Below are 21,414 nucleotides of genomic sequence, written 5' to 3'. Positions count from 1 at the left end.
CATATAATGTGCAAACAAGGATAATTTGACTTCTTCCTTTCCAATTTGGATGCCATATGTTTCCTTCTCTTGTCTGATTGCTCTAACTTGGACTTCCAGTACTATGTTGAACAACAGTGGTGAAAGTGGGCATCCTTGTCTTTATCCAGATCTTAGAAGAAAGGCTTTCAGTTTTTTCTCATTTAGTATGATGCTAGCTGCGGGTATGTCATATGTGACTTTTATTCTGTTGAGGTATGTTCCTTCATTACCCTGTTTTTTGAGGGTTTTTTTTTACTATGAAGAGATGTTGAATTTTTATGAAATAATTTTTCAGCATCAATTGAAATGATCATATGTCTTTTGTCCTTCATTCTGTTGATATAATGTATCACAATAATTGATTTGTGCATGTTGAACCATCCTTGCATCCCTTGGATAAATGCCACTTGATCAGGACGAATGATATTTTTAATGTGTTGTTGAATTCAGTTTGCTAGTATTTTGTTGAGGCTTTTTGCAGGGATATTGACTGGTAGTTTTCTTTTTCTTGATGTGTATTTGTCTGGTTTTGGTATCAGAGTAATACTGGCTTTGTAGAATGAGTTTGGAAGAATTCCCTTCTTTTCCATTTTTTGGAATAGTTTGAGTAGAATTGGTATTAGTTCTTCTTTAAATGTTTGGTAAAATACAGTAATGAAGCCATTAGGTCCTGGGCTTTTCTTTGCTGGGAAACTTTTCATTAGAACCTCCATCTCATTACTTGTTGTCCATTCAGGTTTTGGGTACCAAAAATAATGGTGACACCAACTTTTCAAGACACGGAGAGCAAAATAATAAATGAAATAAGAAAATGATAAAAAATGGAGGAATGAAGTTAAAATGTAGCATTTTCGTTATATTACACTTTGCTTGTTAGTTTGTTTACACAATCTCTGTTGTCTTCAGCATAAAATAATGGATTATAAGATATTGTTTGCAAGCCTTATGATAACCCCAAATCCAAAAGCATTCAACAGATACATAAAAATAAAAGGCAAGAAATTAAAACAGACCACCAGAGAAAAATCACCTTCACTTAAAGGAAGACAGGAAGAAAAGAAAGAAGGAAGAGGAGGCCACAAAATAACCATACAAGAAATAACAAAATGGCAGGAGTAAGTCTTTATTTATCAACAATAACATTGAATATCAGTGTACTAAACTCTGTAAACAAAATACATAGAGTGGCTGAATAGATTAATAAAACAAGACCCAACACTCTGTTGCTTACAAGAAACATTCTTCACCTGTAAAGACACAAACAGACTTAAAATAAGAGATGGAAAATTATATTCCATGTAAATGGAAACCTAAAAAGAGAAGGAGTACCTATACTTATATCACACAGGTGTATTTCAACACAAAAACGAATAAAAGAGACATTGATTGTCTCTATGTAATGATAAAGGAGTCAATTCAGCAAGAGGATATAACAATTGTAAATATATATGCACCTAATACTGGAGCACACAGACATATAAAGCAAATATTATTAGAGCTAAAGACAGGGATAGACTCCAATACAATAGTAGTTGGAGACTTCAACACCCTACTTTCAGCATTAGTCAGATCACCCAGGAAGAAAATCAACAAAGAAACATTGGTCTTAATTTGCATTTTAGACCAAATGAACCTAATAGACGTTTATAGAACACTTCAACCAATGTCTGAATGATACACATTCTTCAGATCCATGGATCATACTCAGGGACATACCTTATGTTATGCTATGAAACAAGTCTTACAAATTTTAAAAAATGAATTATATAAACTTTTCTTTGACTACAATCAAACTAGAAATCAATAACAAGAATTTTGGAAACTATACAAACTCATGGAGAGTGAACAATGTATTCCTCAATGACCACTGATTCAATGAGGAAATCACTAGGGAAATTTTAAAATTACTCAAAACAAATGAAAATGGGAACACAACAATCCAAATCCTATGTGATACAGTGAAAGCAGTACTAAGAGAAAAGTTTGTAAGAGTAAGCACCTGCATTAAAAAAGAAAAATTTCAAATAAACAACATGATACACTTCAAAGAACTAGAAAAGCAAGCACAAACCAAACGGTAAATTGGAAGAAAAAAATAATAAAGATCAAAGTAGAAATAAGTGAAATTGAAATAAAAAAAAAATACAAAGCATCAATGAAATAAAATGTTGTCTTTTAAAAAGAGATAAAATTGACAGGCCAGGTGCAGTGGCTCATGCCTGAAATCCCAGTACTTTAAGAGGCCAAGGTGGCTGTATCACTTGAGGTCAGGAGTTTGAGACCAGCCTGGCCAATATGGTGAAACCCCATCTCTACTAAAAATTTTAAAAAAAGAAAAAAGAAAAAAAAATTAGCCAGGTGTGGTGGCACGCACCTGTAATCCCAGCTACTTGGGAGGCTGAGGCAGTAGAATCACTTGAACCTGGGAAGCCGAGGTTGCAGTGAGTGAAGATTGCATCATTGCACTGCAGTCTGGGCTTTGCAGCGAGACTCCATCTCAAAAAAAGAAGAAGAAGAAAAAAAAAAGATAAAATTGATAAACCTTTAGCCAGACTAAGGGAAAAAGAGTGGAGACTCAAATAAATACAGTCACAGATGAAAAAAGAGACATTGCCACTGATACTGTAGAAATTTAAGTGATTATTAGATGCTACTATGAGCAGTTATATGCTAATAAATTGGAAAACTTAGAAGAAATAGATAAATTCCTGGATACATGCAACCTATCAAGATTGTAAAACATCTCTTAATAGAGCTGTTTGAAAAAAATACAAGTCTTTGTATAGGGGGTTAAGATTTTCTCTTAACTTCATTTATTGTAGGCCTTTTAGTAATCTAAATTTTATTTTTGTATAGTCTAGATACATTTTCTACAGAAGAAATAGACTTACTCTATATATCTCCATAGGTCTCCTTAGATTTCCATGGTATTACTAATTGTTATGTCTATAGAGTGCTGTGAAACAATCCTATCAATAGTTTCTGGCTAAATACTTGTTTGACTAAGCCACAAAGGCACCGGATCCATAGATATGAGGGTATATTTCTAGGTTGATAACTATCTGGCTACATTCTGTAGTCTGGGTTTACTGGTGTTAATTAACTCAGTTTGTATGTTTCTTTTGTTATCTAAATGTAGATGGTTCTTTATACCTGGTGAGAGAATTATGACTTATGCATCTTGTGGTGGTTACCTTGAAATTAGAACAAACCTGAGCGGTAACCTGGGGCTGACTTTCCTCAGTCCTCTCTCTACATTCTGAGTTGACAGTGCTACCATGTGAAGGTCTAAGGAATATAATGTTCATCAAATAATCAGACTTTGCTCACATAAGAATGAGTCCTGCTTGCTGGCCTATCAAGTAGAAGTATTTTAAACAGCTGTGAGAATGACCTTTACCATATCATTGTAAACACACATCCAAAAAGCTTTCAGCCACGCACCCCCCTTTTATGGTGTGTTTATTTATTTATTTATTTATTTTGGCTTGACAGCACGCAAGTTCCTAGAAATTTTGGTTATACTTTCTTTACCTTACTTACATTACTGGTAAGATATTGCTTACAGGGTAGTGCATGCAAGTCCTGCACGATATCTTAGCTACTAGTTATTGATTAAAAAGGAAAATGCAGTCATGGCTGAGAAGATGTATAAGACACCTGAGGAAATTATGAACTCTTTTGAGGGGTTTATGTTTGCACGAGGAGACTCTGTATTGGTACTCCCTTCCACTTATTTATGTTTCATAGTCTGCTTTAAAAAATCATTTCAAAGAAGATATTATCTCTTGACTAGAAAAAAGAAAAAGCAACTGGAAGAGAGGTGACTCACATTCAGTTTACCAGTTGGCCAGACCACGGGGTGCCTGAGGATCCTCACTTGCTCCTCAAACTGAGAAGGAGAGTGAATGCCTTCAGCAATTTCTTCAGTGGTCCCATTGTGGTGCACTGCAGGTAGGAAAAACAACAACAACAACAACAACAACAACAACTCCAACAGAATCCACCTGCCTAGGGCTGTTAGAGACCTCTTTCCCTTTGGCAATTGCTATTTTGGGAAACAACCTATGGGAGAAACTTAGATTCTTATATCTGTTTCACACCTGCAGCTTTACCGTGATCATGCCTTTACCTTTTTTTTGCTTGGTTTGCCAGTGCTGGTGTCGGGCGCACAGGCACCTATATCGGAATTGATGCCATGCTAGAAGGCCTGGAAGCTGAGAACAAAGTAGATGTTTATGGTTATGTTGTCAAGCTAAGGCGACAGAGATGCCTGATGGTTCAAGTAGAGGTATGTTCTAACCTTTAGTGATTATTCTCACTTTGGTTTTTTGGACTTAAATCTTTTCCAAGTGATACTAATGATATTTTAAAAAATCGAAATTCTTCGCAACTTCAAAGAGTAGATGATTTCCTGAAAACTAAAACATGTGGTAATCACCAGAAATACTTAGAAGCATTTTTCATTAGTGCCTAAAAGTACTGTGGAAGAAAGATGACCACAAAACATACACTTTTTAAAATAATGAACTGCCATTAACATATATCAGATTGGCAAGAAAACTAAAAACGCTGAAAACAGATTTGGCATCATCTCATAAAATTAAACTGAACAGACAGAATAGTATAGTAGTCAACAGCCTGGTTTTAGAAACTACACTTTCAGGTTCCAAATCTTGCTTTTAATTATTAATACAAGGGTGAGTGGTATTATTTATTAAGTATTTTTAGTCTGACTGCACCTCAGTTAAGTCATCTGTAAAATGGAGGCAATGATAATACCTCACAGACTCATAACCCCAAAAGTAATACAAGTAAAACACTTAAACAAGTCTCTGGCACATACTATGCATTTGGTGGTTGTAAGTGATGGTTATTACTGAAAATGTCTGTATTTGACCCCGCAAAAATCATATATGTGCACATAAGCAAGAGAAGCATCAACTAGAAACATTTGCAAGAATAGCAAAAAAAAAAAAAAAAAAAAAAAAAAACAAACCGAAATATGTACCAATGAAAGAATGGAAACACCATAGATATGTATCAATAGGGGAATAGGAAAACAAAATTTGGACATGTGGACTCTCTGTACGACAAATGCTATGTTGTGGTAGAAAGCAATAATCTAGGTTTGTGTCTGTCTGTCTGGAGAGATGCTCAGATGAAAACAATGAGTGAGTAAAGTTGGCACACGAAACATTCAAGATATAATTCATGTGATTTTTTTAAAGCACAAAAATGTACAGTGCTTATGATTATAGATGCATAGATAGCAGAGTAGAAATATAAAAACAAATTGTTAACCTGATAAAAAGAAATGATTTACAGTGGAAAATAAAGTACAGTGGAAAGATACTGCCAAACTCAGGGAACTAAAGGTGGTAGTTAAAGAGGATTATCAGAAGTATACTATTTCTTTGAAAATACTGGATTCAAACAAAATAAGCAGTTAAGAGTGGTTAAATCTGGGTTTGGCATATTGGATAAAAAAAATTTTCTTATTAAAAAATAATTTTCTTATTTTGAAAGTTCTAAAAACTATTTTAAAAGGTTTTCTAAGGAATAACAACTTGCTTTTTTACCTCTTGAATATACTGTGATATTTATTATGGTTTTACATTCAGTAATTTGGCTTATTGTCCCAATAATTACTAAATGAAGTAACATACAATGTTCTTTAGTTTTTAGGAATAAAAGTTGTGCAATACAGAGTACATGGATAATCTATTTGTAAAGTAATTTTTCTGAAAAAATAATCTGAAAATAGAATTTGCTCATATTCCAGAAAACTCTGAGAGTGAACTTCCAGAATATTATAGATATCACATAAATATTATAGCTATCAGTTTGCTTTGCCATATATTGTTCCAATATGAGCAAAATTATGGGGAATGTGTATTTTAATTAAATATGACTTGCAGGACTCTAAATTATTAGTTAATTATCTGTGTTTTTTCCTGAAATTGTAGGCCCAGTACATCTTGATCCATCAAGCTTTGGTTGAATACAATCAGTTTGGAGAAACAGAAGTGAATTTGTCTGAATTACATCCATATCTACATAACATGAAGAAAAGGGATCCACCCAGTGAGCCATCTCCACTAGAGGCTGAATTCCAGGTAATGATAGTGACAGCAATAATAATAATTACAGGCAACTTTTACTGAGTGTCATCTACTTTCTAGGTGTTTGCTATGCACTTGACATAGCGCTTGTGTTTGGTCCTCACCAGAACCAGTGGAGCACAGATGAGAAAACTAGGACACAGCGAGTTAAGAGAAATGCCTGAACCCACACAACAATTATATAGATTTCTTTAGACCCAGAAATCTGACTTTATTACTAACACTTTCAGTCATTCCTCATTAAGCTGGTATAAAATAAAGTGTCAAGATAACAGTATGTAGCCACAAAACTCATCTGCCAAAGGCAATATAGCATATCACCTTTAAAAACCGTATCTGGTTTTTGTTTGTAAAGGAAATCATTAGAAGAGTTTATGACTGCTTAGGAAGTTGAACTGGCTGGAGCTGCCAGACAGACAGTAAAAGATAAGTACATGTGTCCTAACCTATTTATTAGGCAATTTTTCTGACAGCTAACCTAGCATGTAGTTCACTATAATTTCAGAAATTTGGCATATCTGTCCTCAAATTGCTCCGTTGTCAAAAAAGTGTTTTGTGTTTTTTTTGTTCTACCTATGATTTCCAGTTTAGTGAGTCATTCTGTAATGTACCAAACTGGTAAATTCAGAATTTCTAAAGACCAGGAGTATGCTTTTAGTCAGATGCAGAACCATTTAATGTTTAGGATCAAAGTGTAGGTTAAGATGGGGCTGGAGGTGGAGCATGCAGTAATCACCAAGTGACTCAATACCCCAGAAGACCTGTACTTACAATGGAAGAACTAGCAGGCACAGGGTAGTCTCAAGCAGAGTAGTGTTTTATTGTTGTTTTCTTGCTTTTCTAGCTGACAAATTAACCATATTCAATATACCTTTATACCTGCCCTACTAATCCATGTAAACACATATGCTGTTTAGAGACAGTTATACATTTAAGTTAAACATTCTTATGAATGTTTATTTACTATAGAAAAGACAGACTATTTTTCACTAAACAAATGTGCTTGAATTTCTGCTGTGTGTGCCAAGTACAATTCTAGGCACAGGAATCAAAATGATCTGCAAGTGGTCATGGGAAGACGGATGAGAGGATGTGATCCAGATCACAGATAGAAGCAGTGAAATTATTCCATTTAAGCAGACAGTAAGACAGAAGATGAGGGTAGAGATGCAAGTCGGTTGGTCAATTTGGTATTGGGAAATTGAGGCAGCTCTTGCCTGATGATCTATTGCTTTTTCAAGAAAATATGAGGCTAGATCATCAGTTGAGAGTTGAGAGATACAGGAGCGAGTAGAGCAAAGAAGAGCTTAATGCTTGAGGAAGGGTATGAACTAGTTATCTCAAAGTAGAAAAGCAATCTCCCTAGGCAGATTGCCAGAAGTTATCATTTGATCATCTAAATTTATCGTTATGAGTTTAAAGAAGAATTAGTCAGTTGGTTGTATTGTTTTCTATAGCAGCATTTAGCTCTTTGAGGGTCGAGGCTGTGTGTGCAGATGGTTGAGTTAAACCTATCTAGATTTCGAAAAGTGTCTATTTGAAAGTAGTGAGGCAAACAAGTTGAGGGTGTTTACAAATGAATGATGACTGAGGTGGAAAGTAAAAAGCAAATTGGCCACACCAGGGAGGTGAGAGAAAGCAGTAAGGATAATAAGTTGGACATTTTGATAGAATTACAGATTACTAGGTTGAACATACTAGAATAAATGACCAGGAATAATAGGGGTAATTTTCAACAACAGGGATAATTGAAGTTGTGATTTTAGAGGTGATGTGATATTTGGAATGAAACCTACAAAGGTGGAATGATGAAAGTGGATGACTGGGAAGTGGAGGGAAAGTCATGGGAGGTGAAGAAGCTAAGAAATGAAGAGACTAGAGTGTTGGATAGATCATTCTTGTCAATGTTGAATTAACCAAAAATGATGACAGACTTTGGAAAGAAGAGCACATACTTAGCCAAGCCTAAAACTAAATGAGGTGGAGTGATTTAGAAATCAATACCTGACACTTCCCAGTGAAGGGCAGTGGATAGAAGCTAGCATAGTATGATGGCAGGAATATCAGAGTGGTTGGTTTATTTGAAAGAGAATAAGTAGAAATGGTTTGCAAGTAGAATCAGAGAGTAAGGAGAACACGTATCTTTTCTTAAAGCTGTGAGGTAAAAGGAGTATGAGGGGGAAAGTCAACTTTTTCTTAAAAGGGCTGCCGAGTTATTGGTGGTGTTCTTAGCTGACATCCATGTTTCAATTTTCCATCACTTTCAGTGATGGAAAGTTCAATTGGTGGAAAGAAAAAAAAAGGTGAAGTGACTGTTGGAAGAAAATGATTAGGATAAATGGGAGTTCACAGATGACAGACTATGAGCATCAGAGGGCAGGGGAGGAAGGCACTGTTGGGTAAGGTGTAAGAGACTGGGTTGTATCTGAGGATACAAATAACCATTCAGGAATAAAAGTCTGGGGAATGTGGATGCACTGGGAAGCTTAGACTTGTGATGGCATGTGAAGCAGGCAGAGATTTAAGAGTGACAGATCCTTTGTGTCTTAGATGAAGGTGAACCATTAATTCCACCTATAATCCTGAGTATTGCTACAGGGCACAGGCTGCCTCGGTGACTACAGTCACAAGAGCACAAGGTGTTATAATAATTTCCAAAACATGTGGTCCTTCATGCAGCTCATGGTGGTGTTTAAGTGGCCTAAAATTCAATGATGATGTTTGCTTTCACTCAATTACATAGCTATGAATGAGGTTTGAAACAGAGTGCCATGATTAATTTGAACGAGGGTACCATGCTGAAAAAATATATATCTATATACACACACATATATACATGCATGTGTGTGTATATAAAATCTTACTGAATTGTACATGAGGAGCTTTCTCAGTTTAAGTTATTTGTAACATTAAATATTATCATTAAATATTGTTCACTTGACAGCTACTTATTTAAGGACTAGTGGAGAGGAAAGACTGGAGGCAGGGAGGTCTTCCAGAATAAACTGGCATTTAAACTGATGCCTATAGGGTAAGAAAAGTTATTAGAGCAACCAAAAGGGGAAAAGGTAGTTCAAGTAAGAAAAAAACAAAAACAAACAAACAACAACAACAACAAACATGTTTATCTGCCAAGAGTTAAAGAAAAGCTTGGCCTTTCCAAGAATTGAGGAAGCTGGTTTGGTAGAAGTATGGAGGGACCTAGAAGGGTGTAAGGCTGGAGAAATAGTCAGGGGCATATCACTAAAGACTTCTTACACTATTTTGAGGAGGTTTTTTTGTTTTCTTATAGTGGTGGAAAGTTCATCTTCAGAAAAGCATCTTCTGTTTTGTGTTTTAGAAGGATTAGAGCAAGCAAGATTGAAGACAAAGAGGCCAGTTAAGAAATTGTTGATGTTTTACAAGTGACAAATGAGGGTAGACTAGATTAAGTAGGAGGAAGGAAAACTAAAAGGATTTGTGAGCCTCATCTGTAGAAATGATAGATCTCTTCTGACTAATTAGTAACTGTGGGTGAGAGGAAATCAATCTAGAAGGTGTAAACAAATTAAGAATCAACTTTCAAAACATGTGCCAAGTCTCCTATGAATGTGGTGTCTCCAAAGTTTATTTCTGATAACTTAAAATAACTTACCATTGCTTTTGCAATATAGCTCAACATCAGTCTAGTGCTTTCAACTTATGTAAGAACAAACTATTATTTTTCTATCAAGCAGCTCTGAAGAAGGAGACATAGTCTGTTACATATTATATATCTTTAGCTCATACTCATCCTGTCAAAAGGACTAAATGCCTAAGCAATTTAAAGAAAAAAATAATCAGAGGCAAACTGAAAAATTATGGCCTATAGGGAGCATATGCAAATTTCACAAAAAATAATGAAATGCTTTTCTTTAGGGAGCATCTTATTATGCAATAAGCCAATATTTACATTTTAAATGAGTTTTTCATTGTTTTTCTTCAGAGACTTCCTTCATATAGGAGCTGGAGGACACAGCACATTGGAAATCAGGAAGAAAATAAAAATAAAAACAGGAATTCTAATGTCATCCCATGTATGTAGTTTATTTTATTTTTTTCATATCAGATAAAGTTAAGCTCTTTTGGATTTGTTTAATGTGGGACACACACTCATACAAATGATCTTGAAGCAAGATTTCAACATTTGGTTGTTAATAGGGAAGAAGTTAATAGGTATTGAAATACTAGTTATTGCAAAGACTTATAATCCTGAACATTTACAATGGGCTTTGGAGGGTAGACTGTATTCAGTGTTTTCTTTTTACCAATTATTTCAGAAATGAGTTGTCGTAAAAGTGAAATATTTAAAGCTGGGAGAAAACAGAGCAAGTCTCTTTTACCCATTTTCTTTCATTTTTAGTTTATTTCAGTTATTTACTCCAGAGTAATTGACAAATAGTAAAAATTACATCCATTTGTTCTCATTATGTTTCCTTTTTATCCCTTATATCTGGGAGGTTTAAAGTAGGGGGATATACTCTATAAACTCTAAATCATCAAATTTAACAGATCACAATATGCACAGTTTCAAGACTTGAATTCTACTCTTTAAGCATATTAACATCACATATGGTAATTTTATTCAGCTGCATAAACTAAAATTAACATGGATAAAATATAACACAAGTTGATAAATTAGACGACCAAATAAATCAGATCAGTGCATGGCTGACCTAGTTGATTTCCACAGGAGTCCTTATGAATGTAGTTTAAAATATGGAATTGATGGTGATATGGTTAATCAAATCATTTGACCAAGTTATTGTAAATTATAGCAATTAAGAAAAAGTGAGAAATTATGGATCAAATAATTTTCTGGGCTAAAAAATAATTAATCAAAGCTACCTATATAAGATTGTTAATTTAATTTACTGGAATGTAATTGAGGGAAAAAATCTAAGCTACGTATTTTGTAAACTTATATCAAGCAGAATTATAATAGTCTATGGGAAACTAAAGTGTATGTATCAAAAATTAAATAATCATATAATGTTACGATATGTATTTGTTGTTTGACATGTAATTATGTTCCATGTTTTTTCCTGGAATCCTTTTCCTTAGGCTTTTGTTGTATAATTTGTTTATCAACAAGTACTGAATTTTATATAGGATCTTATTTCATGCAGATCAATAAGTTTTCATAATGCAATGTGTCCCTTTTTAAATACTTTCAAATTTCCACATGACAATGAAGAAGAAGTTTAATTTTTTAAAGGAAGGCTTACTACTGATTTATTTTACATAGATGACTATAACAGAGTGCCACTTAAACATGAGCTGGAAATGAGTAAAGAGAGTGACCATGATTCAGATGAATCCTCTGATGATGACAGTGATTCAGAGGAACCAAGCAAATACATCAATGCATCTTTTATAATGGTAGGTACTTAAATTGCAAAACCCAAGATCCAGCCATTTTAAAGTCATATCTATGTTATTAGGGCCATTCATTAAGTGATTTTATAAAAGAATAATGAGCTTGGTCATAACTACATATAGATTGACATGAGAGCTTCAATTTCAATGCTACATTTTAACTTAATGAAAGATTTAAAAATGCTATAACCTAATAACCTGATACAAAATAAGTTAATGCTATTGGTTATATTTTATGACAAATATAGCTATAATCACATCAATTTTAAAAATAGTAAAATTTGAGCAAATACAAGTATTTGAAAATGTTTATACATGCTCAGATACCCAAATTGTAGGCAAAGCCAAATTTGCATATTTGTATGGTTAGAAACTTTTCATTCAGATTAACTGAATTATTAGGTGAGTCTGTGTCACATCCCCCACCTTTTTAATTAACTGAGAATTCAAACAATGAAACTTTAGTCATTTATTAAATATTTATTATTTATACATTAAGTTGGATTTACTTATTTTCCAAAGTTTCCTAAAGCACACATTCATAGAATATTAGTTTAATTAAGAAATACAATAAAAATATAAAGACACTAATTAAAATTAGTATAGACATGATGAAGGTAATTTGAAATGCTTAAGTATTTTCTTGTTATAATCACACTAACCTTTATAGAGAAACAAAAAGGTGTGTCTTTTGTGAAAAGGAAAACTTGTTTCCCAAGATATGTTGTAATCTTGATTTTACATTATTAGCTAAGAATTATTATCTGCATAATTATTTTACACATAGCTATTACATTGTTTCTTGGACATAGGAATCTTACTATTTGTATGTGACAGCACTGATATCAAACTAAGTAACTCTATTTCAAAATGGTTATTTTAAGAATCTACTGAGCTCTCTTCTGTAGTAACAAAGTTCCACCCTTTTTTGTCTAAAAAGAGCTACTGGAAACCTGAAGTGATGATTGCTGCTCAGGGACCACTGAAGGAGACCATTGGTGACTTTTGGCAGATGATTTTCCAAAGAAAAGTCAAAGTTATTGTTATGCTGACAGAACTGAAACACGGAGACCAGGTTTGTACTTTTGAGGATTTTTTTTTTAAACCTCTCTGTCATAAAACTTCATTCTCCAGTCTTGGATTGCTTGCTTGATCACCATACCCACATCTTTTTTAGCCCTCCATCACACAATTCTGTCTGCTCAATCTTACCCCTTTCACCCTGGTGTTGGCCTCCATCAGCTATGTCTGGATTCTGTCAGTCTCTCGTGTTTGCCCCCTCCAGTCTTGCATGCTACTCACAGATTAGCCAGGACGTAGCAATGCCAGTGTCACAGCAAATAACAGCTACATTTTCACTCTGTTTTCCTCATTTTCTCAAGATAAAAACCAAGCTGTTTTTGTGATATCCAGCGCCCTCGACAATCACCCCGTCATGTGTCTTTCATCTTCCTCCCTTTTTTATGTTTTCCATCCTCTCCACTCTGGACAAGCAGGTTTTGTGCCCAAGCCTGAACACACCATTTGCATTGTCATCACTGAGTCTAAACTTATTGATATTCCATGTAACTAAATGTGTGCTCTCTTCCAATTTTGACCCTATGCTTTTAACAAGACCAAAGTCCTGAAAAATATATCTGTATCCTCCTTTCTTTATTCCCATGTAATATGTATTGCCATAAAAGTCTATAGTTGAAGGTGAATCTAAGATATAATTTGATCTTTTACTTAATGCTTGTGACAGATATTTTATCCTTTCCTTAATATCTTCAGTTATTATTAAAATTTCCCTGGTGGTAGATCTCACTTAGCTTTAGCACCGACCACATTATCTGACATATGTTCAAGCTTATTCAGTGAATAACCTTATAAGTATGCAAAAGATTTAAGATTTATTATGTCCCTCTCTCTCCCCCAAATCCCACTCTTTCTCACCCTCACCTGGTCCCCTTCCCCTGTACATGGAAAGTTGCTTTTTATGTTTTCTGTTTTAAAGGAACGTATGTCCAGATTTCTAGCGTGGAATTCCCACAATCTTTTCCTTCATATAAATTATGAAAACTGGGAAACAAGATGGAAGTACAGGCAGGACTGCCTGTATTTGTCAGAAATTGAGGGGTCGTAGTTGGTAGACAACAGTTGGTAGCGAGAAGAAACACTTGTGATTCATCTACTCTTCAATCTGGCCCTTTCCTTAGATATGCAGACAAAATATATAAAGCTGCTCATGGTGTTGGTCAACAAGATGACAGAGACAAAGCTCCAAAAGATGCACCCTTCTTCCTCAAGAACCACTGAAGGGACAGTGGGACCTGAGTTATTGAAAGGGTCGTGAATAACATTGACTCATGCCAGCCATAAATATTGAAGAGGTGATGATAAGCATGTGGAAAAGAGGAGCAAACCTCAAAGACCTACACTAAGGAAGACAGCTGTTCCGGGGGACAGCTGTTCTGGGGGTGTCACAGCCACCTCGATTGTGCTCAGCTTCCCTTTTCTTACACAAGGAAATACCACATATTTATTAAATGAGTCCCCAATGCTTAAACTAGATTCTGGATTTTTATAAGCAGGTTTCAATTTTAGCAAACAATAATTTTCATTTAATAGAAAAGAGGCACAGACAGAGAAAGAGAGAGAAAGGGAGAAAGAAGGAGACTGATCCTTTGCATACTTTAAATAGCAAACAGAAACTGTTGAATTGTCTTCTTTTATCCAGGAAATCTGTGCTCAGTACTGGGGAGAAGGAAAGCAAACATATGGAGATGTCGAAGTTGACATGAAAGACACAAACAAATCTTCAACTTACACCCTTCGTGTCTTTGAACTGAGACATTCCAAGGTATGGAAACAATTTTGGGAGTATGTTTCTTTCGTATAATGGATCTGGTAGCAAAATGAATGTAAATTACTCTATGCAGGCAAGGCCAACATATACATAATGTTTCAGAATAACATTTTAAAATTATTTGAATAAAAGTAATTGTGAAGAAAATATGACTATCAAATTAGAAAATAAGCTGACCTTCACTCCAGTTAATGCTCTCTTCAATTCTGATTTTAGAGGAAAGACTCTCGAACTGTGTACCAGTACCAATATACAAACTGGAGTGTGGAGCAGCTTCCTGCAGAACCCAAGGAATTAGTCTCTCTGATTCAGGTCCTCAAAGAAAAACTTCCCCAGAAGAATTCCTCCGAAAGGAACAAGCACCACAAGAGTACACCTCTCCTCATTCACTGCAGGTGGGTGGGATTTGGTAGAATGTGCTCCAAAAATCATAATGCTTGACTTCCCGGTTCACATGTTGTCTTATCTATTTATCCTCATATATGAAACACATAACCACAGTAAAAACTTCTTATGGAGTCAGTCACTCTCTTGGTTGTTTCCACAGCATAACTATTATAGAAATATAATAGAAGTGGTTATATTATAGTGCAGTAATTTTAAGTTGTGTTTTTTAATACTTGGAGTCATGTCATCTTTGATTCCTTAGTAGCTAACATTGAGCCAGGAATGTCATCTGTGTGAATGAATTAATGAATGGAAAGGTGTGTGAACAGATAGGTAGATGGGTATCACATTACACATATTCTCATATACATTGATCTACTCTATTAGGTGTCACAAAAACACCTAATATATTTAATGAACATGAAGTTTATTAAACATATTTTAAGTTAAATATTAACTGAAATCCCAAAGGTTAGCAATTTTGATTTGAAACTCATTATTTAATTTTCTAAACTGAACCAAAGGGCAAAGATTGTGATAATATCAACAATATTACTGGATTTTATTAGTTCCTTCATCTGTGATAGATGCTTACATATTCATCTTAAGCAATATAATTGAAAGAAAGATATATAATATAAAAGTTTACACAAAAAAGAATATTGAAGTAAATGAGAAATGAAAAACAGTAAAGTAAAATGAGAAATGTTAATCTAGTGAAAAGCTTTTAGAATTTCTGAAAAAGTGTAATTGTTATTATTGGAATTGCATATACTAGAATCAAACCTTTAGAAATATACAAATATTCAGCATTTATGTGGAAAGAAAGCTGAGGAAGGGAAGTTTACACTGTAAAACTATATATGTTTCTTAGAATATGATTTATATACAATAACTAAAGCACCCTGCTGGTAACATATTGTTTAAACCAAATCTTCATGATAATGCTTTATACTTTTCATTGTTTGGTAAACTATTTAATTGCCCTCTTTTTAATGAATAATTCTACTGGGTATTACTTTTCTACTGATGCAGAAGTGAAAACATTTGTGAACGTGGTAGAGAGGCAGAAGAGTGAAGAAGCATGTATTCTAGTAATTTACAGAATATTAGGTCTAATAGTTCTGGTTACATCAGCTTCAAGCTATACCTTTCTCTTCTCAAAATCTTGGTTTCCTTATCTATCATACTGGCATTCTGATATTGGTTTCAACAACCTCAGATGTAAATAAAAATGCATTAAAATCCATAAAATACTAAATAAAAGGAAATATATTTTTAAAGCCTAAGACAATTAAGTTTTCAATTCCAGGATTATCATACTCTTAAATTGAAAAAGTTTGCCTAAAAATGCATTTAGCATAAATAATTTGGTTCTTGAAAGAGGTTGGAATAAGATAATTATGATAAACATGAAGTAAAAAATATATTCTCTCTCTTCCTGTTTTTATTCTAATATCACCCTTTTTGGTAACAAATAGGATTATTTTCTATCTTTTCTTTCTTTTATAGGGATGGATCTCAGCAAACAGGAATATTTTGTGCTTTGTTAAATCTCTTAGAAAGTGCGGAAACAGAAGAGGTAGTGGATATTTTTCAAGTGGTAAAAGCTCTACGCAAAGCTAGGCCTGGCATGGTTTCCACATTTGTAAGTATACTTCACCGTTGCTTTTAACATGCTTGGAAGACTTTTTTTTTTCTTTTTGATGGTTTCCTTTTTTTTTCTCCTCTCCTTTCCTCTCTTTTGTTCTTTTCTCCCTTTCCTTTTCTCTCCTTTCCTATATTTTCTTTCCTATTCTTTTATCTTTTCTACTTTTACATGATAATTCACATTAAATTATTATCAGTCTAAATAAGAGCCTAAAGTTCCTAGCCCTTTGTTGTGACAGTTCATGAAGAGTCTTTCCCTAAATGCTCATGAATTTCTTAATTTTCTTGCCTTCACTCCTGTATCTATTTGTGTTGTGTAATAAACCACCCCCAAATTTGGGGGCCTAAACAAGTAACATTTATTATGGTTCAGTAGTCTAATGATATGCTGGAATGTTCTGCTGATGCCCTCAAGCTCAGCCAATAGAGACCAGGCTGACTCATGTGTCTGCCTTCAGCTGATGTGTGCCCTATAGTTTGGCTGGTCTAAAGTGACCTACACTGCCAGTAGGTTGGCATGTGGCTGCCATTTAGCTACGGCAACAACAGTGAGTGGGCCACATGTCCCTCCTCATCCAGAAGACTAGCCCAGGCTTATTCACATTAAAGCAGCAAGTTCCACAAGGGAAAGAAGACTTGTGTGAGACCACTTGAGGCCCAGGCTTGAAAGTGACACAGATGTCTTCTGTATATTATTAGTCAGATAAGTCATAAAGCCTGCCCAGATTCAAGGGGTAGGGAAACAGACCCCACTTCTTGAGTGGGCCTGCAAATTCACATTGCAAAGAAATGTGGATACAGGGAGGAAAATAAGTTTTATTTTCTTGTAATCGATCTATCGTGTACACCCTCTAGGTGATAGTAACTGTAGATGGTCATCTGGGAATTAATCCTTATTCACAATGTAAACTTAATTACTCACTAAACTATATAAAGCTTTTAATCATGTATGATATTGAGATTTCAAATCTTGATACTTAAAAATGTATCAAATGCTTGCTATATGCTCTTGCTATAAAGAGACTAATTGGTGAGTTTGAGGGAAAGTGTGGTATTTACTAATCAATGTAGTATGTAAAATGATAGAGAAATTATAAGAAGAACACAAATGAGGGCATTTAATTTAAACTTTAGGAATCAAGGAGTGCTTCTCGAAGCAGGTGATTCCTGCTCTGATTCTTAAATGATTTGTAGGCATTAGACAGGAGGATAGGTACAAAACATGGCGTCATGAGCAAAGGCATGGAAATGGCCCATGAGAGGAGTGAACACCGGTTTGGGGTTGCTCCAAGGTAAAGTTCAAAAAGTACCCTGCAGTCAACCCTTTAGGACCATAAAGAAACTAAATTATTTAGATATCTTTATGAGAACCTATCAAAGTACTTTTCTGTCATTCAATACTTCCACAAATAAATCATTAGTTCTTGCTAATCTTCATCTGGCATAAAAATAATGGCATCAACTTTCTTCGTGTAATTTCCTGCTTAATTCCTTTACTAGGAGCAGTACCAATTCCTATATGACATCATTGCCAGCACCTACCCTGCTCAGAATGGACAAGTAAAGAAAAACAACCATCAAGAAGATAAAATTGAATTTGATAATGAAGTGGACAAAGTAAAGCAGGATGCTAATTGTGTTAATCCACTTGGTGCCACAGAAAAGCTCCCTGAAGCAAAGGAACAGGCTGCAGGTTCTGAACCCACAAGTGGCACTGAGGGGCCAGAACATTCTGTCAATGGTCCTGCAAGTCCAGCTTTAAATCAAGGTTCATAGGAAAAGACATAAATGGGGAAACTCCAAAACTCCTGTTAGCTGTTATTTCTATTTTTCTAGAAGTAGGAAGTGAAAATAGTATACAGTGGATTAATTAAATGCTTCGAACCAATATTTGTGGAAGGGTTCTATTTTACTACTGTGGAAAAATATTTAAGATAGTTTTGCCAGAACAGTTTGTACAGACGTATGCTTATTTTAAAATTTTATTTCTTATTCAGTAAGAAACAACTTCTTTGTAATCTTTACATGTGTATGTGTATGTGTGTATGTGTTTGTTTGTGTGAGAGACAGAGAAAGAGAATTCTTTCAAGTGAATCTAAAAGCTTTTGTTTTGCCTTTTTGTTTTTATCAAGAAAAAATACATTTTATATTAGAAGTGTTTACTTAGCTTGAAGGATCTGTTTTTAAAATCATAAACTGTGTGCAGACTATAAAATCATGTACATTTCTAAAATGACCTCAAGATGTCCTCCTTGTTCTACTCATATATATCTTATATATCTTATATAGTTCAAGATTTTACTTCTAGAGATAGTACATAAAAGTGGTATGTGTGTGTATAGCTACTACAAAAGAGTTAACTAAATTAACATTTGGAAATCTTATATTCCACATATTATCATTTAATCCAATATCTTTTTAAGCTTATTTAATTAAAAAATTTCCAGTGAGCTTATCTGGCTGTCTTTACATGGGGTTTACAATTTTTTATCATCTATTATTCCCTGTACAATATTTAAAATTTATTGCTTGATACTTTTGACCACGAATTATGTTTTGTACACTTGAACTTAAATAAACGTCATTAAAATAAACCAATGCAATATGTATTAATATTCATTGTATAAAAATAAAAAAACAAATATATTTGTTAAATGTTTACATATGAAATTTAACATAGCTATTTTTATGGAATTTTTCATTGATATGAAAAATATAATATTGCGTATGCATAGGTCCCATGTTAAATACCATTCATAACTTTCATTAAAGCATTTACTTTGAACTTCTCCAATGCTTAGATTCTTTTTACCGGGAATGGATATCACTAATCATAATAAAATTCAATGATTATTTTTTTCTTGTTTATAATACATTGTGTTATATGTTCAAATCTGAAATGTGTATGCACCTGTTGAAATATGTTTAATGCAGTTATTAACATTTGCAGAACAATTTTACAAGCCCCAGTTATCCAATAGTCTAATAATTGTTTAAGATCTAGAAAAAAATCAAAAATAGTGGTATTTTTCATGAAGTAATAAAAACTCATTTTCGTGAATTCTGTAATAGCTTATTACAAAGGTCAAATACAGCCTTTAGATTGGTTTGGTTTTCTACATCTTTACTCTTTTGTCTGATTTTATATGTCTTAACTATACAGCATCAATTGCTGTCCATTCAACTCACATTTATTTTGTGTCCCTACTTCTAATTATTTCATTATTGTAACACATAAAATTAACAATTAACCCTTATAGTATTATATAGATCCTTGTGCTTATTTAACAGACGGAAAGAAGTAAATTTTACAATGAAGCCACAGTTTCTAATTTATATTAAGATTACTTTTTACATCTTTACTTAGTAGTGAGAAAAGGGGATTAGAGTCACCAATTATAGACACAAAAAATAAAGTTTGCTTTCACTTATCTCTTCAGTCACTCAAACCATTATGCCTTCTTTTCTTCTATTGAAACTTGATCAGTTGCCATTTTCTAGATAATGTAGTTAAAATTTGCAGTTCAATAGAACATTATGATGTATGCCTACTTTTTCTGTGAATTGCTTCAAAATACAAATAGCAGAAAGTCTAAATAATCTACAAGCAAAGTTTTTCTTCAGAAGTTTCAATTGCAAGTAACATCTTCCAAATGTGGTAGTTGTGTGTTTTAAATGTATTTTCCACCTGACACTATCTTTTCAAAGATAAAAACTACTTAGAAAATAGAGCAATAATAATTTCTGTTAGTTTAAGAATCAAGCTTGAAACATTTTTTTTTCCCACATATGGGAATTTGTTGTAAAGAAAGAGATAAAGTGGCTAAGAAAGCCCATTACTTTGTGAGAACATATACTAAACAGAAGGTGATACCCATGGCACCAACATGGAATTATATGTCTATGATTTTTACCTTTAGAAAGAAATAATACGTGATTTATAGGTCTATGTCTATGGCTATGGGTTGCATTCATGGGGATCTGTTACAAGGTATAAAAGATTTATTTGCTAAACTTTGGCACTGCCATTAGTATTTCTGCCCAGTCAGAAATATTAAGCAAAAAGTTTTGACTTACAAAAGCTTGGTTCATTGTAGGGATAATGTTCTCAATCCAGAATATTCCATTTGTTGGGCAAAAAGAAACTTCTAGGTTTCTTTTAAAGTTGTTTACTTTATTCCTGGTATTAGAATTATATGGGCATAAGAGATACAAGTAGTAACCCTAAACTCCAGGTCCCAGGCTACTAATTGTGTACATAAGTGACAGATAAATATTTTCATTTAAGAGATATACATTTTAATATTTTCTTGCAAGAGGAAAACTGTGTAAAGTTATTAGCTGAACGTCTGTCTTTGCAATGATAATTTTAAATGTGTTAAGCTTCCACTCAGAATTCTTATAGTTGTACAGAGAAATTTTCATATCTATTTTTGTTTTTTCCCTCTAAAACATTAAATATAAAATGTATTTTTACAACTAACTATAGGACTGATCTTAATTTTAGATTTATACCAGATATTAGTTCTAAGATGTCCTCATAACACCATGTTAGATCTGAATAAGTGAATGATAATTGCTCCTAGCTAATTGAAACATGTTTCTTGATATGAAGACCTTCAAACGTATCACTTCAAAGGAAATGAATACCTGTTAAAATGAGTAGAAAGGGCTGTGCTTTCAATCTCTTGCACAACTTTTACATCTGGAATGATCTGCAGGTTCTTCAAAGACATTCAAAATTAGGCTTTTTTATTTCCTGTTTTAAGTGAAAAGATTCATTCTTCTAAGGGTCCATTTTATTTGTATTCATTCGTTTGTAAACCTGTTTACATTTTGTTCTTTGCCCAAATCAAAAGTGATTGCAAATTTTAATTATGTTTGTGACAATTAAAAGCTTTTGATAATTGACAACAAATGAATTGTTTTTTGCTATGATCCCCTAAAGACAAATTCTTCTTTACTTAAACTATCCATGATTACTTT

At 33.7% G+C, this 21,414-nt stretch overlaps 1 protein-coding gene across 2 annotated transcripts in view; it reads left to right on the top strand.

Annotated features, from left to right (window-relative positions):
* Positions 1 to 19,296, top strand: part of PTPRC (protein tyrosine phosphatase, receptor type C) — a 122,048-nt gene extending 102,752 nt beyond the window's left edge. For both annotated transcript variants that reach the window (XM_025390894.1, XM_025390893.1), the window contains 10 exons: positions 3,818 to 3,975; positions 4,177 to 4,312; positions 5,991 to 6,140; positions 10,111 to 10,201; positions 11,413 to 11,546; positions 12,484 to 12,618; positions 14,263 to 14,385; positions 14,608 to 14,786; positions 16,291 to 16,426; positions 17,929 to 19,296. In XM_025390894.1, the coding sequence (XP_025246679.1) occupies positions 3,818 to 3,975; positions 4,177 to 4,312; positions 5,991 to 6,140; positions 10,111 to 10,201; positions 11,413 to 11,546; positions 12,484 to 12,618; positions 14,263 to 14,385; positions 14,608 to 14,786; positions 16,291 to 16,426; positions 17,929 to 18,204 (1,518 nt within the window). In that variant the 3' untranslated portion in view covers positions 18,205 to 19,296. The remainder of the gene's footprint in view (positions 1 to 3,817; positions 3,976 to 4,176; positions 4,313 to 5,990; positions 6,141 to 10,110; positions 10,202 to 11,412; positions 11,547 to 12,483; positions 12,619 to 14,262; positions 14,386 to 14,607; positions 14,787 to 16,290; positions 16,427 to 17,928) is intronic.
* Positions 19,297 to 21,414: the final 2,118 nt, after the last annotated feature.

Source organism: Theropithecus gelada, chromosome 1 (assembly GCF_003255815.1).
Source record: "Theropithecus gelada isolate Dixy chromosome 1, Tgel_1.0, whole genome shotgun sequence".
NCBI lineage: Eukaryota > Metazoa > Chordata > Mammalia > Primates > Cercopithecidae > Theropithecus > Theropithecus gelada.
This window is presented reverse-complemented; position numbering and strand designations above follow the sequence as displayed.